Below are 12999 nucleotides of genomic sequence, written 5' to 3'. Positions count from 1 at the left end.
CTGGAGTCCAAGATCATCCCCAGATGAAGCATGGTCTGGGATGAAGTCAGCCATATGGGTGCAACAAAGACCACAGCTATTTGCAGGTGGTATTGCAAAACTTCCTGAGGCTGAGCCATGAGTATAAGATAGTCCAGGGAGGCCAGAATGTGGAATCCCTGGAGATTGACTTGGGCCACCATAAAATCACCATGACCTTGGTAAAGACACTGAGTAGTAGAGTCTGAAAGGTAGGGCGAGGAAATGGATAGTGCAGCAAAGCCCAGATAGTGCTGGTGATACGGATGAACGAGGGTATAAAGATGAGTCTTGAATATCCAAAGAGGCCATAAAATCCCCTCGTTCAAGAACTTGCATGATGGAACAAATTGATCCCATCCGAAATATTTGAAAGCAAAGAAATAGTTTAAACTTCCAAAGACTGAGGATAGGACAGAAGAATCCATCTGGCTTTCGAACCAAGATTTCAATAAAAGCCTGTACTCTCCTGAGTATTTACCACCATGGACAGGATTCAAACATTCTGTGGTGCATCAAATGGCTTCATAAGACAGGAAGAGGACCCGTCCGACTGTGAAACATCCTTGTAGTCTTATCCAGAACTTACTCTGTCTCAATCTTATGGCTGGAAAAATGGTTTCTGGAGTTCTCTCTCTATTTTCCATTGTGATATATATCGGGGGCACTTCTATTGCTGCTTATTCTTGTTTGAGAGTTGTCCTACCACAGCTAGATCTCCAATCATGTTTCCTCTGAGAGCGATCACTAGATTATCCCACAGGAGAGTGGGGGAATTATTTAACATGAGGTTGGTGGTCCTGAGTGAGGTTGTAATTGACTAATGAATGGTGAAATTAATTGAAGACATGTTATCAAAACCGGATAATTGGCCATGAGAGATTATTGGTCCAAATATTTGGCCACCAACTCTGTACTGCTAACTGGGCATGGGACAAAACACTATGGGTACAGGATTGATCTTCTTTACTGCCAAACGTAACTCGCCATCCCACACATGCCCAGTAGAGATTCTCTGTGCAGAGAATGTCCCACTGGCTCAGTAACATCCCAACAGACTGATAAAGCGATTTCCTCACTATTTTTCTTGTGTCGCTAGTATTGTGTAGCGACAAATACGCCTTGGGCAAAGAATGGGTCGCAGTCATGGTTTCAATACATTTCCTACAGGCTGGCTATTTGTCCCCAGAACCAATGTCTTTACTGGTGCTTACAGACAGCCAAATTATGGATTATATTACATCAAAGCAGGACTGCTGCAATAAGCTGCTTTCTTAAACACAATACCTTTCCAATGGTCATCGAGAAAGGGTAACAGCAAGTGAATGACCAAACAAGTCTTTATCAATGGCCCAAAAATGTACCAAGTGGGCCCTTACATGCTGTTGCATCACAAACACGGAGGCGACGCTGTGCTTTCTGCTCACTCAACGCACCTTGCAGCAAATGAGCACATATTAAACCTGGGCAGTGAAGCCGCAATACATACATTCACATCTCATCTTGTACTTACTATTGCATCATCATTAAATAGTTTTTGCATGGGAGGAAGTGAGCCTACAGAGCAACTTGATATCTGTAAAGAATAACTTGATATATGTAATCATTGGTACAGCCTAGTATCCTAGTTTGGGGGAGGGGGAACCGTGGTTTGTAAGAGCCAATGGGAAGGATACGGTCTGAGCCAGGGAATAACACACCACCTTTGATCATCTCTCCCAAGATGCACCCCACTGACCAAATGTCAACTGAAAACAGAACGTAAGGCAATTAGCAGGGAGCAGCCTTATACTGAGCACCAGATAGAAAAGGGGGAAGGGGGAGGGAGGAGGAAGAGTGACCAAATAAAATGCATAATTTACACTGAAAGCTCTGTCACTTGGCTGCAGACATCAACCGTGTTAATCTACTCTGATAGGTGACTATTGACATCTATTAAGTTATAAAACTGCAAAAAGAAACAAATTCAAATCTTTAGTTCTATGGATAATTTTTGGCATCGATAATTTAATAACATTTGTTGAACCGTTAAATACTAAATTAGGTACAATTAGCTGGACTACATTTGATTAGCAAGCTATAATTACAGGATGGAGGAACGTCTGGCTTTGCTAAGCCATCATTTGCTACTTCACGTTCGTAAACTGCAAAGTGTGGGCGTAGCGGTCCTCGTGGTCACCAACATCACACATTGTCCCTTTTACCCATCAGAGGTTCGCTGGATGATGAGCCTACCATCATTTATGGGATGTGACCAACACTATTTATCAAAGTAAACTACTCCGTGGGTGTACCAAATATTCTGTAACTACCAAAGTGCTCGGGAATTGGCCAGTGCAGGGGTTGTCTACTGCAATTCTCAACCAACCCCAACAGGCCATGTTTTTTAGGGTTTTTGTCTGTTGTATTAATTACAGACCAACGGCCTGATTCAGCAGCTAATTGCAAGGTTATTCATAGCCGGCGGCAATTTGTGGGCGGCATGGTGGCGTTGCCCCGGATCACCCCGCCACGGTCATCGCAGCACTGAGTAAGTCTAGACTTATCATGGTGGCTGTGAGCAAGGGGAAAACTATTCAATGGTGAGTGATTGCGAATGGTTTTCCCCGTGTGCAGGTCTGCAAATGTATTCGCAGCCATGCGCAGGAGTGGGGTACAACTCTGGCTGAGGCTACGTGTAACCTGATCGCTGGGCCCAGCAAACAGATCTGAATCAGGCCACAAGCAAACGGATTAAAATGACCTGTGCATAACGAAAAGGAAAAACTGAAAACATGACCTGTTGGAAGGAAGAACTTGTGGATCGGAGTAAAAAATTATTTGAAAAACCTGGCTAGTAGTCCAATGCATATTGTAAAGTTGTATTTGATGTCATCTAAAGCATTTTAAAAAAGCAAATGAATAAGGACATGTTCTCTCTCAGCTAGGTATATTCAATGCTCCTACCTAACTTAGTATGTTAAAAAGCAGCAAAAACACCACATGGCAATCACCTATGTCTAACAACCACAATCACTCTAATATCTAACGACCACGGCTGAAGTTTGCAGTCAATTAACAATGGGCGCTCCATGCGGTTGGCGGCAGTGGTTTTGCTTTTTGAAGCTAACACTCTGTTTCTAAAGTGAATTTACATTCGCTGATGCAGCAGCACAATTAGCTTGAACACAGAAATGCAAATGCTTTGCTCTCCCCGCTCACCCTTGCGGACAGTGCCGGCCCATTACCAGCGGTACTGGGGGAATAACAGTGTTGACAGAAAACGGTACCTTTTCTCTTTTACCAGTTGAGAACAGGTCATCGGGGGAGAAAAAATAAAATCTTTTTGTTGGCAAGAGCTAATGCCAGTGATGAGAACAGATTCACAGTATATTGTAAAATCTACATTACTACGTTATACAAATCCAAAAAGAATCTGATGTCTTATACTAGTGCAGTGATGACTAACCTTGACGCTCCAGCTGTTGTTGAACTTCACATCCCAGCATGCCCTGCGTTAGTTTTAGCATGACCAAATAGTAAAACTGTACCAGGGCTTGCTGGGATGTGTAGTTCAACAACCGCCGGAGTGTCAAGGTTAGCCATCACTGTACTAGTGTGTAAAACACCTCAGGTTCTCTTACAATTTACTGTGTGCCGTTGGCTTAAGCTGGTTGCAGCCGTGACAGTGGGAATGGCAACTAGATTTTTGAACCTCGAAGCATTCAGGAGACTGTCAGCCAATCAGCTCCTAACAGTCGTTTTTGAAAAAAGACAGGTAAGGAGCCGATTGGCTGGCTGTTGATTGCTCTCCGTATTATCAGTTTTTAAAGCTTGATACATCTAGCCCTTCTTCATTTAAGAAAGACCACTCACACCGTCACAGATAGCTCACACTGCATAGGAGAAAATGTAGGGTAAGGACTGATATGAAAACATTTAATCTCCTGTTGGGGGGTATGAATGCGCACCTAAAATTCTGTATTAGCATGCTCAGTTTTGCTATTTGGAGTTTTTAGTTTATCATGCCGATACTTTAGCATATGATCTGTGATCTAAAACAGTTTTTCCCAAAATCCAAGCTTGTCGTTTTATCTAACTTGAATCAGATTATCCAGAAATACATAAATCTCCAGGGATCAAAGTGAAAAGTGATTTCATGGTTCATGATGGCACAATGGCTTAGGAAACACAAGTAGTAACATATTTTACATGTATTTGTATGTACAGATGTGTCCGCATATGCTGTGGTTTCAGTAGCGACAACGCGCCCGTGCAACTCATCTGTTGAGACTGCCTTCGTCTCTCAAAATGCAGAAATAAAACTAATGGGAGCAACTAAACGACTTTGCTAGATTGAGTTTATCAATTTGATTTGTACATCGGTGGGTGACTGAGGGGTAGATGTATGTAGCAGTGATAAGGGAGTAGAGAGCCAGAGGAGAAGTGGCCCATGGCAACCAATCAGCACTGTAGTAACATCTATAATTTGCATAATATATAATTATACACAGAGCAGCTGATTGGTTGCCATGGGTCACTTCTCCTCTGGCTCACTGAATCATACATCTACTCCCTCTGTAGGTGAGAGGCATCGAATCTGGGAGAGAGATAAAATACTGACTAATAAGCTTCTGATATTTGACAGGAGCGGACATTTGCTCTCTCCAAGCTTTGTACAAATGATGCAGCAGTCGCTCAGGTACTGCTGTGCTTCATCTGTGACTTGGGAAGGGTTCCAATTCCAGTTGCATCTAGTACATTTTGAGTTGTGTTTTGTTTCATCTGCAATGCGAATAAGATGCAAAAGTTTTTACCCTTTGGGGTGTATTCAATCTGTGTCATTTCCCCCCAGCGGAAATAACGGAATTCGCCTGTTGAATGCTGCAGTTGCCAGCAGCACTGAAGGAAGTTAGATCTGACTTTATTTAAATAAGGATCCGATTTGTCGGAAATGGCAGCAGTGTCAAATTCATTGACTTTTTCGCCAATCCACGGACTTTCTGATACTCAGAACATGGAATTCCGGCTGTCAAGGTCCTGTCTGATCGGAAGAAAATGGCCCAGGATTCTGACCATCAGTACGTTCCCACAGTCAGAATCCCAGAATGAATACCCAGCTTTGGAGTGCCAAGAGAATTTGTCAAAATAGCTCGGAAAATTGCAGAGCAAACATTTGTAGGTACTTGTGGAGTATCACGCCTCCCACGATGGCCATCGCACGGGAAAAAAAATCGCATCGCATGCGATTTTTAACAGAAAAGCATCCACATGCATTGAAATTAGTAGCAAACATGTTCAATGGCCCCCAAATGTCATTTTGCCCAAAGCGTGGCGAGCGCAGCGAGGGGACACTGATATCTTCACAGGTATACGCGTCCCCTCACGGGCTTCACAGGTGTCCGCTCGCCACACTTTCTATTCTCAACTCCACGCCGACGTGGATAGTGGGGGTATGAAAAGGTCGTAGGATGCGTACCGCCTGCGTTCGCCACGCTTCGGGTTTGCGTTGATAGTGGGGGTGGTACAGCCTCAAAAATGACATTTGGGGCCCATTGAACATGTTTGATACTAATTTCAATGCATTTGGATGCTTTTCTGTTAAAAAACGCATGCGATTTTGTAAAAAAACGGTAAAAACGGACAAAAATCGCATCCAATCGCATGCCATATATATGGCATGCGATGGGAGCCGTGATAATCCACAAGTACCCATTTGTATTCATCATAATGACCTGTAATATTTACCTTATATAGGAAATTTTATCTTTTTTTACACAACTTTTTTTATTTGAATTTATATAACAAATGTGAGAGATACTGACATTTTTAGCTGATTTTTTTTTTTTTTTTTTAAAGCCACCTCCCAGAGCATCTCAGTCAGTCACACCAGATGTTTTGCACTGTATGGCGGTGTAGACGCTGTAATTGTATGGAGGACACAGCTGTAAATCTATAAACTGCTTTTTTAAATTGCAAAAGCAAAAAGGCAGATTTAATACATTTATAATTATAATATAATTAGATTATAGCCATATTAATAAGTCACTTGTCACTTAAAATCACTGTTTGGTCCCGGGAGGCAATAGTTCTATGAAAATATTAGTCAACATTGGTATTTGAAGAATGGATGAACCAAGTCACGCACAGGAAGTTATTCACTTGCTCTCCCAGCTGTCAAACCATATATTTTTTTAAGTGCGCAAGGATACAGTCCCTTCCCGGGAAGAGAATCTTGTGGCATATCATTTCTCCCATAATGCACCCCACCGACCACAAGTCCACTTTTAGAGTGACAGCACAAGGAGAGGGAGGGGGAAATAGATGGTAGAAGGAGGAAAAACAAAAAAAGCAGAAGCGAGAGAAAGAGAGAGAAGTGTCAGTGAAAACAAGTGAACAGCCAAGTGCGGCAGAACCTGGAAAAGGTGAGAGGTCAGCATGAAAAAAAGACAGGAGGAGCCCAGGGCAATGCAGAGAGGTTAGCTGAACATTAACCTGTGTTGGCTACAGGTCCATATGTTGCCAACATAACCAGAGGGTTAATGGAGAGATCAGTGCTGTGCTTCAGGTGTGGCATCCTGCTAGAGGCTTCTTGTAACATCTAGGCTCAAAGTTTTATAGACATTACCATGATGCATTGCAGCCACTTTTGCCATACAGAGGCGTCATTTTAGGTCAGCTTCACAATGGTAATGAATAAGGATCTCCATGTAAACTAGACAGTGGTCACATGTGCATCACTGTCAACAAGTTATGAATTGTTCCGGAATCCACTATTAACAAAGTTGTACTTGACGGAAACCCTGGCTACTTGCCACTTGCTATAGGCTGCCATCTCTTTGACCATGTGCAAAGAGAATAGCGGTTCTTAAATCAATGGGGTATACACACACACTGGTCTAGAAGGTGAAACAATCTGAGGCAGATGTATCAAGCCTGGTAAAGTGATAAATTAGAAGAGGATAACGCACCAGCCAATCAGCTGCTGTCATTTTTCAAGCACAGCTGATTGGCTGGTGCGATATGACCTTCCACTTTGTCACTTTTTGCCTCTTTGTTTGATGATCACATAAATAATGCAACTGCTGAGAGACTAGAGACTGCGGAAACACCTCCACTGATGTAACAGCCTGCTCACACTTATGAACGGCGTCATGGAAACATAAAAGTGACCGGGGATGGCAAACTCAAAGAGATGTGAGGTGCGTATGTGTATGAGGGGGGAGGAGGAAGAGACTGACCGTTTTCCTTGTATCCCATCCCTAGGATCACTTCCGGAGCTCTGTAGTAACGGGTAACAACGTAAGGGGTCATCATGAAGCTTGTTCCCGCTGTCCGGGCAAGGCCAAAGTCCAGAATCTTAAGGGTGCAGTCAGACTTTACTACAATGTTACTTGGTTTTAAGTCCTGTAAAAATAAAAAATAAAGAGTATTGGTCTACGTAACATATGTTGTCATTTCTGTCACAGTGCCCATTTTACAGCACAAATGAATGACTCAAACAATACAGAATATTCTTGAATGCAAATGTGTCAAAAACTTTACCAGCATAAAATAGAAACATAAAATAGAATATAGGGAACACTTCAAGGTGTCTGCTGCATCGGCAGGACTGATTTACTGTATATTATCAGCAGCTTCTATGTATAAAGTGGAAATGGGATAGATACAGATGACCAGCATCCTGATGGAGGGAATCCCAACAGGGGTCTAGTACGTATATGTACTGCCCTCCCCGCTACTGCCTAACCCTGGTACTCCGCCACCTAAACCCAATCCCTTCCTAAGTATATGTACTGCCCTCCCCGCTACTGCCTAACCCTGGTACTCCGCCACCTAAACCCAATCCCTTCCTAAGTATATGTACTGCCCTCCCCGCTACTGCCTAACCCTGGTACTCCGCCACCTAAACCTAATCCCTTCCTAAGTATATGTACTGCCCTCCCCGCTACTGCCTAACCCTGGTACTCCGCCACCTAAACCTAATCCCTTCCTAAGTATATGTACTGCCCTACCCTGGTACTCCGCCACCTAAACCCAATCCCTTCCTAAGTATATGTACTGCCCTCCCCGCTACTGCCTAACCCTGGTACTCTGCCACCTAAACCTAATCCCTTCCTAAGTATATGTACTGCCCTCCCCGCTACTGCCTAACCCTGGTACTCCGCCACCTAAACATAACCCCTTTCTAAGTATATGTACTGCCCTCCCCGCTACTGCCTAACCCTGGTACTCCGCTACCTAAACCTAATCCCTTCCTAAGTATATGTACTGCCCTCCCCGCTACTGCCTAACCTTGGTACTCCTCCACCTAACCCTTTCTAAGTATATGTACTGCCCTCCCCGCTACTGCCTAACCCTGGTACTCCGCCACCTAAACCTAATCCCTTCCTAAGTATATGTACTGCCCTCCCCGCTACTGCCTAACCCTGGTACTCCGCCACCTAAACCTAATCCCTTCCTAAGTATATGTACTGCCCTCCCCGCTACTGCCTAACCCTGGTACTCCGCCACCTAAACCTAATCCCTTCCTAAGTATATGTACTGCCCTCCCCGCTACTGCCTAACCCTGGTACTCCGCCACCTAAACCTAATCCCTTCCTAAGTATATGTACTGCCCTCCCCGCTACTGCCTAACCCTAGTACTCCGCCACCTAAACCTAATCCCTTCCTAAGTATATGTACTGCCCTCTCCGCTACTGCCTAAGCCTGGTACTCCGCCACCTAAACCTAATCCCTTCCTAAGTATATGTACTGCCCTCCCCGCTACTGACTAACCCTGTTACTCCGCCACCTAAAGCTAACCCCTTTCTAAGTATATGTACTGCCCTCCCCGCTACTGCCTAAGCCTGGTACTCCGCCACCTACACCTAACCCCTTTCTAAGTATATGTACTGCCCTCCCCGCTACTGCCTAACCCTGGTACTCCGCCACCTAAACCTAATCCCTTCCTAAGTATATGTACTGCCCTCCCCGCTACTGCCTAACCCTGGTACTCCGCCACCTAAACCTAACCCTTTCTAAGTATATGTACTGCCCTCCCCGCTACTGCCTAACCCTGGTACTCCGCCACCTAAACCTAATCCCTTCCTAAGTATATGTACTGCTCTCCCTGCTACTGCCTAACCCTGGTACTCCGCCACCTAAACCTAATCCCTTCCTAAGTATATGTACTGCCCTCCCCGCTACTGCCTAACCCTGGTACTCCGCCACCTAAACCTAATCCCTTCCTAAGTATATGTACTGCCCTCCCCGCTACTGCCTAACCCTGGTACTCCGCCACCTAAACCCTTTCGAAGTACTTAACACCCCCACCTCCGGAAAAAAATAATGTAAAATGCAAAAGTGCCTAACAAGAAGTGATTTTTTTTAAGTATAGTTTTTAATCCTCCATTATACCCAACACAATATCACTAAATTCAGTTGTCATGGACGGGACAAGCCAAGTCCGACACCGTTTTGTAAAAGGAACTTCTTCTGATAATTCCCCGCAACTAGGAAATTCCAATACCGGGGAATTTTTTAATCCCAGTCTCCCCAAACCGGCTGCCCCCACACATTTACTTACATTAAGAGGACTGGTGGTGCGGTCAGGAGCAGCAGAGCAGCCGATCAGGTCACGAAGTGCATAGCCGCACGGCCAGAGACAGGAGCAGCGTCTGAGCGCGTGCTCAGACCACGCCCAACATTAGACCGTGCATGAGCAGTCTAATCCATAAACCCCGGGGATTGGAAACTCCAATCCCAGGATTCAAACCCCGGCAATTTTAGGGCAAAATCCAGGGATCCCGCCATCCCCGGGTATTCGCTACTCGACCCTCAACTCCAAATTAAAAGCCTGTGTTATTTCCTTAAAACCTATGACAAAGAACTGTAATTTAAGTTAGAAACGTATGTTGAAAACTGGAAAGATACAGAGGATGTATTTTTTACATTGTCACACTGGGACATGTAAAGGCCCTGCTTCATTTCAGTACAGATCAAAGACAGGAAAAGAGAGAATCAGAAATAGTAGTATTGGGACAGAAAATGGTCTGTAGGATAAATATCACAAACACCCTGCAGTCCACAAAACAAATAAAGTTTTTAATAAAATCAGCTGATCTAAGGAACAATCTCGACAGGAAGGTGAATGGGTTAATATACACAACAGGAGAAGCTGGCTTTTAGCCTGGCCTCCAAAAGCTATAAACTCATATATGCAAGAACATTAGCCGCCTGGAGAGCTTTAAAACGCCAGTTCAACCGGCATATGTTCCACATTTATTTTACATGAGTTTGTCATAGGCCACATTATCTGCATATAGGTAAAAGGTGCCCATACACAGGTCTGATTTGGCCTGTTTTCACCTGATACCGACGGATCAGGTGAAAAGTGTCCAAATCGGACCGGTTCTGACATCCGATGCGTGGTCCTGCGCACATTGGATCGGAGAGTTTACGTGCAGCACGTATCATCTCTGACCTGGCCCCCTGACGTGCAGCAGGGAACGGGGGAATTGCATGCGATCTATCACATGTAGAAGGACCGCATGCGATGCAGGAAGTTCCCAGGTGGCTTACAGGATCGGATGCCAATACACTGCTCCGAAAAGTTAAGCAATACTCTAGGTAGAGTAAAGGCCCCCATTAATGTAATAGGCGATTGGCCGACCCTGCCAGAAATACCAGATTCTGGCCTGAAATTGGTCAGGAACTGGATTTTTAACAGGTTTACTATACAAACCAGCCATCGGTGGATCGGGGCATTGTCCCAATATACGGTATAGTGCAGATGTATGGGAGCCTTAACACGTCCTAGGACTGGATGCAGAAGAGCCGCAGCCTAGATCGGGCTGTACGGGCAGGACCACGCAATTGTTCAGACAATCAGAGAGGAGAACAGAAGAGCTAAAAGCTTTACTGTAAGCGGGAAGTGAGACGCTGGGAAATATCAGCCGTCCAGACTGACATATCTAGGAAGACAATCTGGTTCATAGCGTGACCGGGAAACCTGGCCAGATATCACGTTCTGAATCACTGCTAATAGGATGATGTTGCTAATAACAAGCCCTTGATATTCTAATGGAAGACAGAGCTTTGGGACAGTTACAAATTAAATTACAAGCAAGGGACAGGGACATGCTAGAAGTTGTTTAAACATGCGACTTATCAGGCTTCAATGGATGGATGGATATGGTGGCATATGGATTTTAAGTTCAAAAGACCGCCACGCTAAAACTACACCGTGAGGATGTGACTCACCCGGTGGATGATCCCTGCAGAGTGTAGGTGCTTAATGCCACACAGCATCTGGTACAGTAGATAGGACATTCGCTCATGATCCAGTTCCATCTGTATAACTTGGCATAAGTTGGCATCCATAAGCTCCATCACAATGTACCTTGAAGAGACCCATAAAAAAAATTAAATTGTAGCTGCTAAATAAAGTTTTGGGTTCAAAAAATGCACAAAAAAACATTGGTTATCCATAAACATGGAGAGAAAACCAAAAGCATCGGCCCTATGGGTCACCAAGAAGTTTCAATGAGGGAGTATGCTTTCATTCTCACTACAGGAGGGAGAAACCGTGTCTTCTTATTATTCTATTTATGAAGGCACGGTGTGTATTGTCCAACCACACAAGCCATGCAAAACTTACAAGTCTTGAAATTCTTCCAGGGATTTCTGTGGTGTAAAGACATTTAGGAGTCCAATTATCTGAGGAAACAAGAACAAAAATAAAAAATAAAAAAAATTACAAAAAAAGTCATTTTCGCACTAGATATTTGGAAAGATGGCACAGAGATTGTATATGGCTTCCCCCACAGTGGGTTGCAATATAACCTAAAACTTAGAGGGGCAATTAAATTCTGAATGATGTGAGGCTGCCCACACTGCGGAACTTAACGGTAGTCCTCGTTGCAGATGTTCCTGCCCTATGGGATGTGAGGGAACATCTGTGATGCTGCTAGTTGCAAGGCCCCAGCAATATGGTCAGAACTGAATTGCCCCTGAGAATAGGTGGCGCTTATTTCAATACAAAGCGGGCTCGTATTGCTTGCTGTAACCCGTGGGACTTACATTCTTGTGATTGACACATTTCATGAGCACAAGCTCCCGATACGCTCTCTTCGCGTGGGTTTGGTTCTGGAAGGGCCGACTCAGCTTTTTGATGGCAACATGTCTCTCTAGTACACTGTCGTATGCGGCACTGTGGAAAAGCACAGAATATAGTACATCAATCATCTAGAAGAAGAAGAAATTCTGCCAGTTTCTAGAACAGCAAAATACACGCTTCTGTGAACAAAACCTAGAAGCATTCCCTCAAAGAAGAACAGCCGTATAAGTCATCTTACTATACAATGAAAAAAACCCAGGCTGGGTGTATAATATGGCAGCGGAGAGGCCAGAATAACAATATAAAAGGGGAGTGATAAAGAATTAAATGGGGATTAAACGTGAAAAACTCATACTGAATATGTGACCGTCAACCAGGCTCCCATCGCTTACTTCCGTTATGGTCAATCTAGAAGCGGTTATCTATCTTAAGGCGGTCTAACTGGACGACCATAACATGGTCTATCTAGACAGCTTCGATACGCTATACCATAACCACCCCCATAATGTAAAACCAAAGGTACTTGTTTCCTAGCAGGGCGCCCAATTTCAGTACGTGCGGTACCGCACTGAAATCGCATCACATGACGTTATAGTGGCATAAGATGCGATTTCAGTAACGCTCCCTGTCCGATCACCTCAGAAATCATTCTGAGGTGATTTTCTGACAGGACTGGAAGCTCCCTTAGAGCTGCTGCTGAACTATCGCAAGTTTATGAAATGGCTGCATCTATTAATATGTTTAGCTTGCCTCAGACGGAGGAGGAGGCTATCGAATAATGGGCACGCTATGCGCCTATACATGTAAAGTAATCCGCGTCCCCTCGCTGCTCTCGCCACGCTTCGGGCTCGGTAGCTCGCCACACTTTATTAAATCAACTCCACGCCGACATGGATAGTGGG

The 12999-nt window shown here is 44.4% G+C and overlaps 1 protein-coding gene across 4 annotated transcripts in view; it reads right to left on the bottom strand.

Moving 5' to 3' along the window:
• MAPK8 (mitogen-activated protein kinase 8) overlaps window positions 1-12999 on the bottom strand; it is a 50865-nt gene that overhangs the window by 15309 nt on the left and 22557 nt on the right. For 3 of the 4 annotated variants that reach the window (XM_083146050.1, XM_083146054.1, XM_083146052.1), the window contains exons 3-7: window positions 12061-12190; window positions 11639-11697; window positions 11242-11380; window positions 7239-7404; window positions 1695-1766 (exon numbers count right to left, since the gene is read on the bottom strand). In XM_083146050.1, coding sequence (XP_083002176.1) covers window positions 1695-1766; window positions 7239-7404; window positions 11242-11380; window positions 11639-11697; window positions 12061-12190 — 566 coding nt within the window. Of the gene's footprint in view, window positions 1-1694; window positions 1767-6209; window positions 6282-7238; window positions 7405-11241; window positions 11381-11638; window positions 11698-12060; window positions 12191-12999 lie in introns of all 4 variants that reach the window. The other variant, XM_083146051.1, reaches the window with a different exon arrangement.

The sequence above is a fragment of the Crinia signifera genome, chromosome 6, assembly GCF_055691185.1.
Source record: "Crinia signifera chromosome 6, ASM5569118v1, whole genome shotgun sequence".
Taxonomy (NCBI): domain Eukaryota; kingdom Metazoa; phylum Chordata; class Amphibia; order Anura; family Myobatrachidae; genus Crinia; species Crinia signifera.
This window is presented reverse-complemented; position numbering and strand designations above follow the sequence as displayed.